The 18,824-nt window shown below is 45.1% G+C and overlaps 1 protein-coding gene across 1 annotated transcript in view; it reads right to left on the bottom strand.

Moving 5' to 3' along the window:
• The window catches only part of EGFR (epidermal growth factor receptor), a 227,961-nt gene extending 211,037 nt beyond the window's left edge, over positions 1-16,924 (bottom strand). Inside the window, exon 1 of the mRNA XM_074988061.1 lies at positions 15,561-16,924. Within this exon, the coding sequence (XP_074844162.1) occupies positions 15,561-15,675 (115 nt within the window). The 5' untranslated portion in view covers positions 15,676-16,924. The remainder of the gene's footprint in view (positions 1-15,560) is intronic.
• Positions 16,925-18,824: the final 1,900 nt, after the last annotated feature.

The raw sequence follows: 18,824 nt of genomic DNA, 5'->3' as shown, positions 1-18,824 counted from the left end.
CTTCAAAGACTAACAAAATAATTTATTAGGTGATGAGCTTTCGTGGGACAGACCCACTTCAACATGTGAGAGAGAGAGAGGACACTGCAAATGGAAGGCATCTTGCACAGTGACCCTGGGTTTGTCCTGTCAGCACTAGAGCACAGATCCAGATCAGCAGAAACCCAGCCCCACCCTCCCCCATCTAACTCACCTGGCCAGTGCAGTTAGGGGGAGCAACTACTGGTAACAGCAACAAGACAGAAGTGTGCTCGTGTGTGTACGTGAGCGTAATATATCAGATGCATATGATATGTGTATTACAAATAAATGTGGCGTTTTGCCTTTTCTCCCTGAAAAGATCCCACGCGGTACTGTTCAGTACAACACAACTGCTTGGTAACAGCAGCAAGATGAAGTGTGCTTAGAACGGGACAGAGAAAAGGAAAGAAAAATTGGAAGTCAACAGATCCTGACCAGGCTGAACAGCGGCTAAACAAAACAAATCCTTTTTTAAAAAGCAGGAGGATTAAACAAAGTTTTTAACAAGTTTTTAAACAAAGTTTAAAGGTGGAAATAACAACTGGCTTGTGGCTAAAAGTACCAAATTCTTGTTCAGTCTTTCCACGATAATCCATTTTGCCAAGTGAACAGTCACTAGTGCAACTTCATTTAATACACATTTGGAGGAGGTGTCTGTTTAGAGTTCTGTGTTCATATGCCGTAACAGATAATATTAATCCACATGCCTCCAAAATGAAAAATGTATACTTAAATTTGCCAAGTTATAGTTCTATTTTTTCATTGTTGTTATGGCCTCACTTTCCAGCCAAAATTATGAAAATTTAAGGGGTTTAGCAGATTTATGCTTCAGGCATTCAAGTACAAGAAAGAAACCCAACTGAACTTCTATTTGTGAGAGAAATATTAGTCCTATGTAGAAAAAAAAAAAAATCTATTTCCCTAGCCCTACCCACTGCAGACACAGGAAAACCACGCTATTTTTAGACTGTACCCCTTAATCAATAGAATATACAATACCTTACTCAGCCACTATTACTTAATATATATAACATGGAATAACTAGTTACACCACAGTAACTAGGTGACCATATACATGTTTAGTACTTATTGGCTACGTCTACACTAGCCAAAAACTTCAAAATGCCCATGCAAATGGCCATTTCGAAGTTTACTAATAAAGCGCTGAAATACATATTCAGCACCTCATTAGCATGCGGGCGGCCGTGGCACTTCGAAATTGACGTGGCTCACCACTGCGCGGCTCGTTCAGACGGGGCTCCTTTTCGAAAGGACCCCGTCTACTTTGAAGTTCCCTTATTCCCATCCACTCATAGGAATAAGGGGACTTCGAAGTAGCCAGGGTCCTTTCAAAAAGGAGCCCCGTCTGGATGAGCCGCACGGCAGCGAGCCATGTCAATTTCAAAGTGCTGCGGCCGCCCGCATGCTAATGAGGCGCTGAATATGTATTTCAGCGCTTCATTAGTAAACTTAAAAATGGCCATTTGCATGGCCATTTCGAAGTTTTTGGTTCGTGTAGACACAGCCATTGAATAATACAGTCTCTCAGGCTGCGTCCTCACTGTGAGCTAAAATAAAATTTCTTAACATCTATTTATTAACGCTGGGTTTTATCTACTTGATTTTGAGCATTCTCACATTCCCACAGGCTTCCCACAAAACTGACTTATTGCTGCCACATACAAGCAGCAGTGTATTACGACTTATTGCTGCCACATACACAAGCAGTGTATTACGAGAACCTATCCCACAGTTCCCTGAACCCTGTAGCATTCTGGCTTTTTCACTGGTGCAGCATGGGGAAAAAAATGCCCAGCAAGTAGATGTGGGTATCTGACAACATCTTCCCACATTGCTTTCCCCTCCCATGTTAAACAAATGTCCCTTTTTCACCGATGGGGTCTGGCTTGCCTGTATAAGAGATGTGCTTTTTACAGTTGAGGGAAGGGTAGTAAAGTGCTTAGGAATGGTTAGGAGAAAGATTTTGTGTTTCCCAACCAATAGGTTTTTGAAAACGGGATGCAAAAGCACGGGATCTTTGCAGGCTTGGATCTGGATTTAGACCTCTTCTGGCAAAGACGACCCTTGGAACAAGAATTTGTTTAAATAGACACGAGTGCTACACTGAAACTGCAAAAAATCATTAAAACAGTTACAGCATGGGGTGGCTAAAAGACCCTGGTTACAGCCAGCTCCAAAAATCGTGACCACCTAGGGAGATCCACTATCCACCCCTATTATAACAGCATGTCCAGGCTTGGACCTGCATCTGGATTTAGAGCTCCTGGAAAAGACGACCCTTAGAGGAAGAGTATGTTGAAGTAGACACGGGTGCTACACTGAAACTGCAATGAATCATTGAAACAGCTACGGCTAGGGGCAACTAGAAGAGCCCATGCTACAGCCAGCACCCAAAAATCGTGACCGCCGAGGGAGACTTCCCCCGGGCAGCTAAAAGGCCCCTGACTACACCCAGCCCGTTGTCCTTTCGCTAAAGCCCATCCAAAAATTTCCTCGGAGAGGACAGCCACACTAGTGACAAAACATTTCTTCTGTTGACCAAAAATTGTGACTGACCAGGGAGACTTTGCCATGCCAGCTGCAGGACCCTCACGGTGCACAAGCTGCCTGGCACTTTGCGCAGCACGTCCTTTTATTGGTTCGGGGTCAAGCCATGTAATGCAATGGGGTGCAGGAAAGTTCCAGCCTAACTGGCACATCCAGGAGGAGGGCAGGGAGGGGATGTAGGGGTCAGCATAGTAAACTGCTGAAAAGAAGTTTCTTGTCCAAGCATGACCCCCACCCACAGACTAGCTGCCACGTGATATGGGCAAGGGAAAGTTCCAGAAGGCGTATCGCCTCTCAGGGAGGGAAAAGAGGGGATGTTGGGGGTGGGACCACATGTAAATGGCTGAAAAGAAGTTTCTTGTCTTATCAGACAAGCACGACCCCACCCACAGCCTAGCTGCCACATGGTGCGGGGAGGGGCAGTAGCTGGCACCAAGCAGCCCAGAAAAAAAAAAAAAAAAAAAAAAAGGCAGCAAGCAGGGGCATACACAGAACCCACAGACGTGCTTACTAGCAAACGGAAAGATTTTTCCGCCTCCGGTGACCCTACAGCCATGGGCATCCAGGTGCCAAATCGAAACAGTCTTCCTGTTGCCTAATTCTTCTGCACCTGAGAGCAGTGGAGATGGAAGAGGCTACAGCGGAGAACTGTGGGGTGCATATGGGACATGTCTGGAGGCTAATGAATTCAACTTAAAGACATGGCACATCCTCACTACCTTTCATTCAGAATTTTAAATTCAAACTCAACACTATGACCGTCAGGTTACTACAATATTATATCGATATGTTGATTTTAGTGCACCATAAACTGAGCTAATGGCATTTACAGTAGATATTGGCACTTGGAAAAATCAGGCTAATTGACTTAAAAGAGATATTATTTCATAGTGTAGATATAGCCTCAGTGCCTAGGAACTTCTACAGTACAATCCTGTTACTGTAAAAGACAACAGTAATAACTATAAAATTAGGTAGCAAAGAGCAAGTTCAACCTTTATCTGAGAACATGCTGGAAAAGTATTGCTGTCACCTGAAACCCAGTCAGGACAAGAGAAGTTGTAGGCACAAGAGACCTGATTGGTTAAGCAGCACATCCCTTTGGAAGCACTACTAGAGATAATACATACATCTGAGAAAGGGTGAAACTGATATTAGACTAATGTGGCACTGCTTCACTTGGGGCTCATCTACACTAGTTCCCTCCTTTGAAGGAGGCATGTAAACAAGCCCATGCAGTGAATAGCAATAAGGTGCTGCACTGCATATGCAGCACCTCATTTGCATAATTCTCGCCACACAAACTGCAAAGTGGCTAACTCCGAAGCAGCAGTAAGCAGTCTAGCTAGTCGCAGGCACTTTAAAGTGCCCATGCAACATCGAAGTTCCCTTACTCCCAAGTGTTTTGGGAGTAAGGGAACTTCAAATTTCGTCAGGTACTTTGAAGCGCCTGCCACTACACTGCTTGCTGCCACTTCGAAGTTCAGTGAGAATTACGTGAATGAGGTGCTGCCTGCGCAGCGCCATACCTTATTGCTATTCACCGCTCGGGCTCATTTACTAGTGTAGGCGAGCCCTTCAAGTGTTATCAGCAACTGAGGCTACAGTGTAAACAGGACACCTACTGATACAGCAATTGGAGGAAAAAAGAAGGAACTTGCCTGAGTATTCTCAAAAATTATAGAAACGTAAGTAGGAGGAGAAAAAGCATTTTCACAAGCAAAATTGTGTTTACTGAAAAGTAAAAATATAACAGGCTGAAGGCTATAATTCTGTACATGCTGTACAAAAAAGTGTAAATGTTTATTTTAACATAAGCCCTTGCTAAGTGGTTTTGATCCAAAGCGTGATGCTGTATTCCAGGAGTAAACCATCTAACAGCATCTATTCTAAAGAACACAGTGTGTATAACATGAGATATATGACGATGCCATGTTACTGGCAGCAGCTGTGTACTTGACTAACCCTAATTTAGTCAGCCAAATGCATTGAAATGTGTTCTAATCAGAATCATGGAAACTAGCCACTGATTTGTGTAAGTGACCTCTTGCTTCTTTGCCGAAGGCGTTGTAGGAATAACTGACTCAACCGCTAAAACAAGCTCCTTCCCAGTCTTGCCTCATTCCCTTTCAGTTTTACATATCTCCACATACTGAAATCAGTCTCACAAAACCCACCTGAATGTGCTGCACAAATTCATTTCAAAGACACATTCCTACTCTCGAACAAAGTTTGAAAACGGAGACTTGCAATTTGTTAAAACTACACACGCAATCAAAAAAAGTAGCATTTTCAATACCAAAGGATCATTTAGAGGATTTAAGAAATAGAACTATCAGCAGCAATTAATGGAAATAAGTGCATGAAACTTGGAAAGAAGCATTAACTATTTTGCATTCAGGGCAAATTCTACTCTCAGATGTACGCACACCATTTCCACTGAATCTAATCAGCAGTGTGAATGCACACTGGAAATCAGAAATTGACCTATCTATTGCTAAGGTTTTGGAAATACAAACAAATAACCTAGGATTTTGTTTAAAGCACCAGAGCGCCAAAGTCAAAACTAGCATTAAACCTATATTGCATTTACAGAAGAAAGTGATTTAGGAGTAAAAGTCAAACCCAACATGAGCAGGGAGCTGTTTACGCAGCCCAGAATTTGCCTCTGAGATTACAATTCTCCATTATTTAAATATCTCTTATTGGCCCTTCAAGTGTTTTATCATAGTCCTATGTCAGCAATAGGGATATGGAAATAGAATTTTTGCATATGACAGGATTTAATGTATTTGGTTATGATATCAAACCAAGGATCTTACATGACACCATTCCCTATGAGGCTGATTATTAGTTATCACAGTCATACTCAAAGGATTCAGTCAGGTAATGGAAACACCTTGTGATACAAGCTGTATAAACACACAGAAGCACACACAGTCCTTGAAAGCCCATCAAATGCTAAACAGCCTTTTCAAGTGTGCACCAGTGGAAATAGAGCTCTGAATGAAACATTATTTCAAAGCTTGACAATAAGCATACCTGGAGATGTGAGCAGTGGGTTACGTTAAAATGACAGGCAGTGTTCATAAACAGGTAGACAGAGCATGGGGCTGGAGGCAAAAATGAAGCTCTCCCTCTGTGTTGCATCTGGCAACTGCTTAACCTCTCTGTGCCTCAGATTCCAAATCCAACAATATGCAAAATAATTCTTAGCTACCTAAGAGCAGCATTGTGAAGGTTGCATTGCCCCTTTTGCCAAGCAGCAGCAGATTGTCAAGGCCATGCTAGTCAGTTAATTATGTGGAGCAGAAATTGACGGGGAATCAATTATGACCTTCCTTTAATGGAAACAGAGGTAGCAGTGGTAGTCCTCATTCTAACAAAACAAAACAGCAGTCATGTAGCATTTTAAAACCAACAAAATTATTTATTAGGTGATGAGCTTTCGTGGGACAGACCCACTTCTTCAGATCACTTCCTTTAATGGGGTTACCTAAGTGCACTTTGCAAGCGATGTTTAATGAACAGGACACAGGTAATTCTCTTCTTGCAGAAGCCTCATGGAAATCACCTGAGCAGCTGATTTGTGCTCTTCTCATCTCCTCTCTGGAGCCTCACCAGTTCAGTCTCTTCTTCCTTCCCCAGGCCCCAACACTTACAAGTAAGAAGCAGCTAGGGCAAGTCTACACTGTTGTTATTACACTAAAATGAAGTCACTCTATGTTGACATATAGTTACTGCAGTAAATAGCATTTGCATGTTCACAGAACTATGCTCCTTTGGGCAGTGCTGTGCATCCTTATCAGGATCACTTGCTGATTACTGTACATCAAACTAAGCACTGCGCCTCTTGTGGAGATGGAGTTAAGTCAGTGTAGTCAGCCAGTTACAGCAGCAGGACCTTCTTGTTAGTGTAGACAACTGTTTTTCAACCTATTTACCATTGCTGGCCACACATGCAGCTCTCTCTGTTAGGCTGGCCAAATCAATACAATATATATGCTACCTGTATGACTTTAAGGATTTCATATGAACTGCATCTGTATGCCACCTGGTTGGGCTGCAAGTGAGTCTTGGGTTGAGACTCACAGGTTTAGATGCTTAAAGAGCTAGGTTGCCATAAGCCACCTTACACTGACCTAGCTCTGTGATGTAGATCAAGGCTAGGCAAAGCTATGGTCAGTTAAGGGTGTGATCTGTGATTGATGTAACTGTGCAGGCCAAAGCTTCCAGTGTAGGTGCAGCTGTACTGGCAAACATTAGAGGTTGTTTTGCTTGGAAGTGAAGGAGAGGAACTAGAATACACCACATTGGCAAAAGTGCAGTTTTGCAAATATACGTTGTGTCCAGGCAAGGAGCACTTTCCTGCTATAGGTACGCTGGACAACACAGGCAGAGTGCTCCTAGGATAGCTCCTAGCTGCTCAGGAGACCATATTTGAAAGGAGTCTCCAGGCCTACCCTCCTTGTGTAGCTGCTCTGCATCACAAAAGGAACTGTAATGCCTAAACTACCAAAGGTGAGTGCTTTAACCAACCCTTCTGTATCCTTGGAGGGCATTAACATATCCTTCTTGCCTCTTGGGATTCAGTCCATAAGACCACTTGCACATGAGGGATAGCTAATGTGCAAATAATGAGCAATTTCCAGAGCAATTAGTTACTTAAGTATGTGCATTATACTGTGAAGATGCCACATAAAGGCCATCTAAATACCAAGTGTTCTTGTTTTTTTATCATTAAAATTAGGATTACCATATAAAAAGAGAGGACACCCCCAGAGGGAAAATATTGGTATCAGTATCTACTAACTCAAGTTGTATTCATATGTTATAGTATATCTAGTACATTACTACAACATGAGTTGGTAGATACTGACAGAGATACACGCCATCTCAAAGGTGGCCTTTTTTGACAGGTCAAATGATGATGATAAAATATTGCAGATTTTGTACACATTTGCACTTATATACACTGGTATATAGATACAAAGACACAAATACTTTCATAGGCACAGACATATATAGAAACACACTAGAGGATGCTTATTAAAATACCAGCTTAATAGGTAGAGGAGCCTTGCATAAGCACATGTGGTATTAAACCCCGGCTTTAAACAATCCGCACCAGTTCGATTTACATAAAGTTCTGCACTATACTCTACTACCCGTATTTTGTTCCTCAAATGCACTTAGGCTATGTTTACACTATAACCTATGTTGGGGTGTGACTATTCCACCCTCCCGCCCCCGAGCAATGTAAGTTACACCAACTTATGTGTTCATGTGCACAATGATTTGTTAGTGGGAAAACTTGTTCTGGCGCTTATGCTGTCGAGCGCCTTCACCAGACATGCTGCAGCAGCATAGCTGTATCACAGGGTTTCCCAGCCTCTGGGTCAGGACCACATTTTAAAAGGGTCACCAGTGGTTCTCAGCTTCTTAACTGGATTAACAGCCCTCTGGCAGTTAAGCCAATCAATTCAATTGAGAACCATTTCAGCTGCAGGGCAGAGCACTCCATACCTGAGGAGCAGCGCCCAGTTCAGGTGAGGTGGAGGCCCGTGTCTGAGGGAGGGAGGGAGGGAGGGTGGGCAGAGCTGATCAGCCACCTGGCTTCCAGCCACTACAGGAGATGGGGTCTCCCTCATAGCCGGCCAGGGTTGCCGTGGCTGGCACGGCCGGCTGGGGCTTCGTGCCCCAGCTGGCTTCCAGCTGCAGGGATGGGGGTTCCCCTGCCATACCAGCCAGGGGTCTCATGGATGGTGCTGATGGCCCAGGGCTGCACACCCCAGCCAGCTTCCAGCTGTGGGCATAGGGGTTCCCTCTCCCACCCAGACGGCTGGCACTGCCGGCTGGAGTGCCAAGCCCCAGCCGACTTCCAGTCCCAAGGGTCTCTGTGCCTCTCCAGCCCAAGTGACTCCTAGCCCCTAAGTGTGACTCCCCTAACCCCTCTAGCTTCCTCCAGCCCCTTAGTGTGACTCCCCACCCCCTCTAGCTTCCTCCAGCCCCTTAGTGTGACTCCCCACCCCCTCTAGCTTCCTCCAGCCCCAGAGTATGACTCCCCTAGCCCCCTGCAGCCCCCTCCAGCCCCAGTGTGACACCCCTCACCCCCTCCAGCCCGAGTGACTCCCTTAGCTCCCTCCAGCCTGAATGTGACTCTCCTAGCCCCTTAGTGTGACTCTCCTAGCCCTCTGCAGCCCCTGAGTGATTCCTAGTCCCTGAATGTGACTCCTCTAGCCCGAGTGACTCCTAGCCCCTCCACTTGACTCCCCCAGCCCCCTCTAGTCCCTGAATGTGACTCTCCTAACCTCTGATTGTGGGGTTCAAGCCAGAGGGAGCAGTTCGGGGATGAGTGTCTTTCTACCACCACAGCTCTAACTATAGTAAACGTAGTATTATTTTATTAATGTATCTCTCCTTTTCTATGAAATAACTATTATGAATATATAAACTTGAGGGGGAATTTTATATTCTTGCCTCAGGCACAAAATGAGCTAGTTATGGCACTGCCCTCTCTCCCCCTCAACCCCCATTTTTGAATTGCATTGGATCACCAAGTCTTCCTGAATTGTCGAAATGGGTCCCCATCTGGAAAAGGTTGGGAACCGCTACCCTATCCGAACCTCTGCACCGCAGCACTGCTGTATGTATAGATACACCCAGAGCATAACTATTTGCAACAAGTGCACTCATAAGTCTGGTTGCCAACTGGCACTGCCTTTTTTGTGGGTTATGATTATAAACAGGCTGTTTTTCTTGAAATGGGAAAACTAATGAAAGCAGTCCTCAGCCCTCTTCTTTGCAAAGCACTTGTGCTCAGGCTAAAGAAGCAAAAACTGAGAGCTCTTGTTAAGTCATTGGCAGCACAACACTGCCACCCATATGCATTCATTTTCCCTGTGAGGAAAGTAGCCAGGGCATATCATAGTTGGGTCAGTAAATAAGCAATCTCCCTGAAGTACAACCAGACTATTACTCATTTTGATAGTGACCCACTGTACTTATATTAACTCTCACACCCAAGGGCCAATTCTGTCTCCCTTATTCCTGTTGAGTATTGCCTTGCTCCCAAAATACTCTCAGAGTAAGTATGACTTAGTATGAATAAAGTGGAAGAATTAGGCCCTAAATAAAGCAGTATTATAATCTTTTTTGACATAGTTGAAAGTCAGGAATTACCATGCCAGAGAATGGTTACAGCAAACCATTTAATATAGGCAGAAAACAGACTTCACAAGGCACACACTAACCAAATAGCACTGCTGTCCTTCCCTACAATAAGGTGCCTGTGAAAAACAAACAAAATATAACTGATAGGAGTTAAAGAATAAGATCAGGTGTTCTAAGAAGTGTAACAAAGACTGTCAACTCAACATGTCAGTCCAAACGAAGTATCAAATGACAAGCTCCCACAACATGTACCATGACCTCCTGGCCATAAAGTGCAAAGTGAAACTTAGTTGAATGTTTTGTGTCTGGACTAAGAAAAACCTGATAAAACTCTTCGCACCCGCCCATAGAGTTTCTGTGCACTTCAGGGAATCTATTAAAAGGTGATAACATTGAATGACAGCGTTGCTTAAGGAGGAATGACTTTCAATGATTCGCTGTCTATCAAAGCTTTAATATCACCCTCATCATCAAAATGTCTAGACTGTGTTTAACCTCCCTTACATGTCAAGCCAATGATGAAGCTAAGGGCCCCTCCTGTAATATCGCATCACTGACCACAGATTATGCTAATTGCAACTGTGGCAGGACAGCCTGGGAAGAGAAACAGACTTTCTGGCTGACAGCTATAGGAGCTTCCGCATCACCAGCACAACAGCTATGTGTGAAGCACTGCCTGGGAGGTAGACACCTGGATTCCACACTACCTTTACTTCCACAGACTGTTTGGAAATTAATCTAAAATAGAAAACATTACAGTGGTCTAATTTTGAGGTGAGAAGGACGGAAAAAAAATGCAGCAGAAGCCTATTCATGACAATAACTAGCAGAAAGCATCAAGGGGCAACTGCAGATCTAATAAATCTGCCATGTTGCAAATCTGCATAACACACTCGTTCCAAAATGGGGACAAATAACAGACACCCACCACATCTGCAAGAAATGCAGCAAGGACTGTCACTCTCGTGTGGGTCTTCATAGTCACAGTAGATGCTGTAAATGAAGTCCTCAATTGAAACTATAAAGGGTGCGATCCATAGTCTATGCAGACTGAAGGATGCCTACTAGACTAGGAGCTCTGCTTTCACTTTATGCCAACCTTACTGATGTCTTGGCAGGTAGAAAATTAAAGAAGGAGAAACTACATTTCTATTGTTCTGACTAGGATGCCATTTCTACAGGGTAGACGCTCCCCTTCTAAAATGCAGTATTTAAGGTAAATTCCTGTGACTGTAAAACAGGAGGACTCATTATGTGGATCATACAAAAGCAAACAATATGACATACCACTGATTAAGTTTTGTTTATTTTTGAACTCAGTAAATTTTTACAATATTCATAAATACAAGGTAATTGTACCTCTGATGCATACACACATCATCGCGACTTGGAACAACCCCAGGCTTCACTGGGAATACTAGCAACTTCCAGGCCAAACCATTGCATCAAGGTACAAGCAATCCAATGAAAGTGAGTTAAGGCAGATCTGCATGTTCACTATGTTTGTTCCTGAAGAGTCAGAAGACAAATAAGGCTTGACGTAAAAGGAAACATGGAAGAGTTATAGCACTATGAATGAACTGGTTGGAGCAGTCACTTATATTGCTGCCTTAAACTAGTCTATCACATAAGGTTTTTAATCTCCTCTTCTTTGCCAGGAGCATAGACTGAGGATGAAAACCCAGAGTTTGGGTGCAGCACTAAAAGTGCACCCAAATTTGTACTTTTCCTCCTTACACATGATAAATTCCTTTGAAGATAATTAAATTTTTGCACTAAGACTGAGAGTAAAATATGGTCCTTAATAGATAGATATACCTTTTTAATTGTGTGTTTGTTTTTAAACAGATAGGATTACACCTTTCATATATTAGACACAGCTTTTGAACAATTTGTATTGTTTTATCAAAATAAGCTGTACTAATGAACACACTTTCAAACTAGTATAACCACATCTACACTAGAGGTTGCATCAATTTAACACTGTATTGGTTTAGAAACCAATACACTTAATTTGTGTGTGGAGTCTAAACACACACACCTTCCACCCTATCCTACTTTCTGTCCTTATGCAAAACTTCCATTGGAAGTCAATTGAAATTCTCTGCTCAATGAAGTTAAATACATGGCCCAACATAATTTTGGGACCATATAATATCCTTGACTTCTGCTTGCAACTTCCATAGGTCTCTGGTAGTCAGATGACAGTGTATGACCCAAAAAGTAAGAAAAGAAACTTTTATCACTGCTACATACTGTTGAACCAGTGTATGAACATGACAAACATTGGCTATGTCTACACGTGCCCCAAACTTCGAAATGGCCATTTGCATGGCCATTTCAAAGTTTACTAATGAAGCGCTGAAATGCATATTCAGCGCTTCATTAGCATGCGGGCGGCAGCCGCGCTTCGAAATTGATGCTCCTTGCCGCCGCGCGGCGCGTCCAGACGGGGCTCCTTTTCAAAAGGACGCCGCCTACTTCGAAGTCCCCTTATTCCAATGAGCTCATGGGAATAAGGGGACTTCGAAGTAGGCGGGGCCCTTTCGAAAAGGAGCCCCGTCTGGATGCGCCGCGTGGCGGCAAGGCTCGTCAATTTCAAAGCGCCGCTGCCGCCCGCATGCTAATGAAGCGCTGAATATGCATTTCAGCACTTCATTAGTAAACTTCGAAATGGCCATTTGCATGGCCATTTCGAAGTTTGGGGCACGTGTAGACACAGCCATTTTGTCCTATGAAGTCTACAGAAAAATCTAAAAGACACCATAAACATGCGTACTTGTATACCTTAGTGGATGTGCAAATATTAAACAGTGTACTAGATGGGTTTTTTATTTCATATTAAAATAAATGAAAATCCTTTTAGAAAATTATAGATACAAAACATCAGATACTACAGGAAACCAAAGATCTTCTTTAGTTAATAGCTGCCTGATATTTTGCCTTGAACATTCTCAGGATATAGCACTGTGTTCACATGAATGGCTGACCACCCAATATTGACCTGATGTAGAAAACCTGCTTTTCATTGTAATCTGATGTAAACACCAATTTACCATTTACACTTTAGTTTGTTATTGGTGAACTGCACTAGGCAATAACTAGCCCCACTATTACTACAAATTTTCTACTATTAAAGCTATTACTGTAACTGGAGAAGTTAAAATGCATATTAGCCTTACTGTTGCACTAATCTGGACTGAGTTACTTTACACTCACATGTGAGCCAGATTCTGATCTCAGTGTGTTTCAGTTTTCAATAACATGGAGATGTTTGGTTTTGGAAAGTTCATGACACCTTTTTATTTTTAAAATATCAACAACAGTAAAACTAAATTGCATGTTTAAATTTGCTTTTAATTCTCAAAGTTTAAAGAACGATAACATTTTATTTAAAAACCTGGCATCAAAGCCATCTCCTAAACCAAAATTGAAAATTGTTCATTTTTGGCATTTTAAACAAACACTGTACCAGTAACTGATTCCTTTAAAAATAATAATACCAGCTCTTTGTGTAGTAAGAAGTGACTTTCATTCAGCTCAACTTAAATTTTTAGATGGCGAATACTCATAAATACAACTTAAAATTTCTTAGATGTATCATTTTAGTGTACTGTGGCACTTCATTAGTTTGTATTGCTGGTTTACCTCCAGCACCTGTAGTTCCAGCACCTTAAATCAGGGTCCAGGATATATGGTATCAAAAGGATGATCCCATGTACCTGAACCATGACGCAGGTTCTGGAGCCATGAAGATGGTCTGACCTATCTATCACCCACCTATTACTTTGAAGGCAAATGTTAAAATTAGGAACTATTTTATGTTTTGCAAATGAGGGTTCACCCTGCATCATTGATTCAAAAGAGAATTTTACCAGTTAATTTGATAGAAGAAGTAGTTCTGTGGCACCTTATCGACTAACAGACATTTTAGAGCATACTCTTCCGTGGACAAAGACCCACTTTGTCAGATGATGGAAGCAGGAACACACCATGAAAAACCATTTTTTCTGCTGCTCACCTTAACGATCATACATTACAATGAACACAGAACAATTAGACAACACACAGCAATTTAAAGATGACATACCACACTCTTTATCTTTGTCAACGGGTCTAACATTCCTCATATGAAAAGCTACAGCCAACCCATTACAGTACTCATTACAGTACGGGGAGGGGGTGGGAAGTGGGGGAATCTATTGATTATCACTTCTTTACTATTGACTATTTAACTATCTAGAATGGGTTCCTGGTCTACACCTAGACCTTCTAGACAAAACAATAACAGCAGCCCTGTAATAATAATTGCTACCTGTTAAGATTATTAGCTTTAGTATGACCCCTGCACCTAAATATTCTGCAGAAACTGTAAAATATAGCCTGTGTTTCAAAACAATGTTATCTGAGCTGCAGGATCACAGCAAAGGCAGTCAACTCCCCCCTACCAAACCCGGCCTTCACTACATCAACAGGTACAAACTTGCTTCTTGGAACCAGACTGTCACTGGATTTCAAGATTGTGCAAGGAGCTTTCTTAAAAGGCGTGTTTCTCCTTTTCAAATATGGGTGTATTGTTCAGAGTCACGAAATGCCAACCCCTTTGCGCTCAGCTCTCCTAGCCGCTTTTCTAGCACTATTAGGTCTTTCCTCGACTTTTTTTTTTAAAAACAAAAATCTGCATTGTGTTGTGGTTGGAATATTTCCAAGATAAAGCCCATTTTGCATGGAACCAAAGTTGGCTGCCTACAAAAGCTTACAAAAAAAAAAGAGAATTTGACCAGCCACAGGCTTTTTTCTTCCCCAAACTGAAACCGCTTCCTCAACGCACTAAAACCTTGCAACAACCCCATCTGCACGCTTCTCAATGGGCCCAGGTCTGCGCAGGGGGGTTGGAAGAGGAACAGGGAGCGCAGGCTGTCATTCATGAAGTTGCCAGTGTTCCACCTGAGCACTACCCAATAATACAGGACGGTAGAGAACATAGCTCAGTGGTTTGAGCATGGGCTTATCAAACCTAGGGTTATGAGCTCAATCCGTGAGGGGGCCGGCCACTCAGGGATCTGGGACAAACAGATCTAATTAAAGTTTTAGGGACTAGGGATAAGTTCCACTGAGAGTGCAGGGAACTGGAGCTCATGCCCTCTCGAGAGCTCTACGAGCGCAGTGTATCTCCAAGTGCCTCCCGTTCCGAAGCCGCGTGGTGGCGGCTGGGGGGAAGATTCTCCCTGGATGTCTAACCAGCGCCCGGGAGCGGAGCAGGAGAGGGGAGCGCAGCGCCCAGCCTGCCGGCAGTTGTTACAAAACTTCCCCGTGCCTGGTGCGCGAGCTGCTGGGCTCCGCCGCGCCTGTGAATCATTCGTGGCCTTTCCCCACGTTGTATTAGTTACAGGAAGGCGGTAACTAGCCTCGGCCAGGAACCCCTCGGGAGGGCGGCCAAAGCGCTTGTGAAACTGACCCAGCCGCCTGGCGCTGTCTCCCTTCGTGGCTCGCAGCCCCCTGGCGGGGGGGCGGTAACTTTGCCGGGCTGTTTCGGAAACGCCCCAGGCGGGACGCTGCCGGGTTCACACCTGCGGAGCTGGGCCCTGGGTAACACGGGGGGAATCTGTGTGGGGCGCCACGCGGGGTGATTGCTGGGGAAGGAGAGAGGCCGAGTCAAGGCTCCCCTGGACTCGGGAAGCGGGGCGCCGCGGGGGGGCCCCAGGAGCTGCACATCGCCCCCCTCTCGCGGACGGCTGCTGAGCCGGAGGAAGAGTTCAGACCCGCCCAGCCCTGCGCTCCCGCCGCGCGATCGGTACCTTTCTTCTCCTCCACCGCGGCGCCGAGGCAGAAGCTGGCGAGAAGCACCAGGACAGAGGCTCCCCCGGCCCGGAGAGCCCCACTGGCCGGGGGCCGGTGGCTCCAGTGCTCCATGCCTGGCTGGGAAACAATCCTCGGGGCGGGTCGCGGCGCGGCGCGGCTGTCTCCAGGTCCCCCGGCGGCGCTCAGCGGCGCGCCCCAGGTCCGCGCCCCGCCGCTCTGCCCACCATGCCGAGCGGGTGCCGCTGCCGGGGGGCGACGGGATCGCGGCGCTGCAGCCGGCGGCTCCCACCCCACGTGCGCGGCGAGCAAGTGCCCGAGGTCCGGCCGCGGCTGGCGCTACTCCCGGGCGGCTGGCTCCGGCTCTGGCTAGGGCAGGGGCCGCGCCGCTCTCCTCTTGTCCCCTCCGGACTCCTCCACTCGCAGCCAAAGTTTCCCCGCTCGCACCGAGCAAGCAGGCTCCGGGCTGCCTCTCGCCCGCCCCGCGGAGGGGGCGGGGCGAGGGGCGGGGCCTGCCGGGCGAGGCCCCGCCCCCTAGGCTCCAGGTGTGGGGCTGGCGGGGCGCTCACCTGGTCCGGCGGCGTTCGCCCGTGCTCCGGAGCAGCTCGGCCCCTGGCCCCGGCTGCCCCCCTGCCCGATCCCTGAGCTAAGGGCCCCCGAGAGAAGCGAGGAGCGGACGGGAGCCCAGCTGGGCTGCACAGTCCCAGCCCCGGCGCTTCGTGGCAACCCCCTGCGCGTCGCTCCGCTGGAAGTCAGGCCAGGATCGGGCCGCTGCGGGGCGAGGTGGGAAAGCGGGGAGGGTGGCTGGTAGATCTCGCCTGCCTTCTTGAGGGGGCGGGAGGGGAACGACGTTACCGAGCCACGCTTTGGGGAAGCAAAAGGCCGATAAGGAGCAATGGGGGGCACTGAAGTGGGAGACGAAAACCTGCGGTCGCTTCTTTGCCTCCGGAGGAGAGAGCTGTAAAGGAACTTCTTTCAAAGTGCCACGGGAGCTTTCTGGAGCGCCTCCGGGGAAAACAACCATCAGTGCGTTAATAATTACCGGGCGACGTTAATGATTAATAGTTTGTGACATAGCCCTAGATCTTGAAGCTTTGCTACTGCCGTCTCTGGGACTGATCTTTTTCGCACTCAATGCGTTTTACCCCAAACCACTTTGAGGAGTTTGTGTGAGAGAAAAATGAAGACGAACTACCTTATTTCTACACCGCCTTTCCCCCCAGTAACTCGCAGCTCCTTCGGAACTGATGCTGTTTGGGGCTAATATATTTTGCTACAGTGTATTCTTCTGTTCCTCTTTTGTTCTGGGTCTTCTAATCTTCACACAACTCTAAAATCCACAAAAATCTCTAGAAATGTTGCTTGGCTAAGGAATATGAAGTTTAGCAAAATAAATCTTTGTTTTATATTATATTTCGTTATATAAACCAAAACAGTCTCTCTCTCTGAAACGATAGGGAGTTTTTTATGGTTAGTATTATACACTGAATATGTTCCTCTGGAACTCTTGTTACGTTATCTGGTGCATTCTGGGTGGATCAACTAGCTTTCATTGGTGGAGACAGATAGTATCTTTTTAATCACACATGGGCAATATAAACAAACTTTTTAGCACCACAGGGTATCCTCAGCATATATTAAAGGTTGCAAACTGCACTGTAAAGGGACAGGGGAGAAGTCTGTCACAGGGATGCATGAGAAAAAAAGTATAATGTCTAATGCAGCTACTTCCTTGAAGATAGTGCAAGAGTAACTTATTTAATGCAGTCTGTTAGCCTCCTGCATGCTGACTTCACTATGTATACCAATGGAACCATCATTCTATAACCATACAGTATAAAAATACCATTTACACAAAATAGGTAAGGGTTATTGGCTTTTTAAAAACAAACACATAGGAAATAAAAAGGATTGAAAAGGAAGCTGAACAAAAAGAGAACTCATCTCAAAAATACAACCCCGCTAAAACAGAATGCAGAAGTCCTAGGAGTTTACAGCGTTTCAAACATCTTTCATTCTGAAATGGGGCATTTATTGTCTAATTTGTCTATACCAATCATCTTTTCTGTGTGAATTTGGGAGAAACTGACTGTTTAACCCTGAGTGAAGTCCTACCTCATTCCTTACCTAAACTGAAAGCCAATGGACCTCTGAAGGCACGTCTACATTGCACTCCATTTGTAGTGGCAAGCAGAGTATGGGTATATACCCTACATACACTGTTAGCATATGTATGAATAGTGGCAGAGACGCTGAAGCACTGCTTAGGTGAGTGAGTATAGACAAACCTGAACCCTTTGGGCGTGTAGCATACATACAGCTCTTCTCTACATACCCAAGCAACATCTGCCTCATCTAACAGTGCTATTTTTAGTTCTATTGCAGTGTGATGCTACATCCCCACGATGAGAATCTTTCCCATCACACAGAAAGATGTTAGTAGCAAGAGAAAGGCCTGAAGGAGAGGGTGGGGAAAGGCTCTGGAAGTTTATCAACACCAGACCTTTCCCTGCCATAGCTGTCTTCTTCCTGCCACCATCTTTCATTGACGTGTAGCTACACACTGCAAAATGCAGCTTGCTTTTCACTGTGGCATGTAGTTACACATACCCAGTATTCCACCGCCAGTAGATTTAGCCTTTGAGAATTCCCCCTCTGTTCTTTCTCATGAGTTGCTACCTTGGCGTGGTGAGAGGGCTTGTGAGTCCCAATGAGCTATGCCGGTGGGAGTGTAACTCCTGGCAGCGACACCCATGCCAGACAGGTCTGATGGTAGGGGCCAGACAAAGGGCAACTCAACCTGCTGCCTTGCAGGAAGGTAGAGGAGTACCAAAGGCAAACAGAGACAACCAAAGAGAACTGATGGAAGGCAAGGGAAAACCACCATCGTACAATTCCCAAACACATCATGAACCAAAACCACTGTCTATTTAATGAGAATGATGTAAAGGGCTGTTGCAAAACATCCTCGTCCAGTAGGGTGTGTCATGTGCTACAGGTGACACCAGACCACCATCAAGCGACTGTTAGCAAACCAAAAATGAAACAAAAATACAACACTGACATCATAAAGATAGCTACTTGGAATGTGAGAACTATGCTGGCAAGTGGGAAATTGGAGAATATCAAGCAAGAAATGAAAAGACTAAAGGTAGGTGTAATGGGACTCTGTGAAATGAGATGGAAGGGAGCTGGAATTTTTACATTGGATGAGTACAAAATAGTCCATTCATGAGGAGAGGAACATGAAAGGGGTATGGGAA

Source organism: Carettochelys insculpta, chromosome 2 (assembly GCF_033958435.1).
Source record: "Carettochelys insculpta isolate YL-2023 chromosome 2, ASM3395843v1, whole genome shotgun sequence".
Classification (NCBI taxonomy): Eukaryota; Metazoa; Chordata; order Testudines; family Carettochelyidae; genus Carettochelys; species Carettochelys insculpta.
Note: the sequence above shows the minus strand (reverse complement) of the source record. Positions and strands in the feature narration are given on the sequence as shown.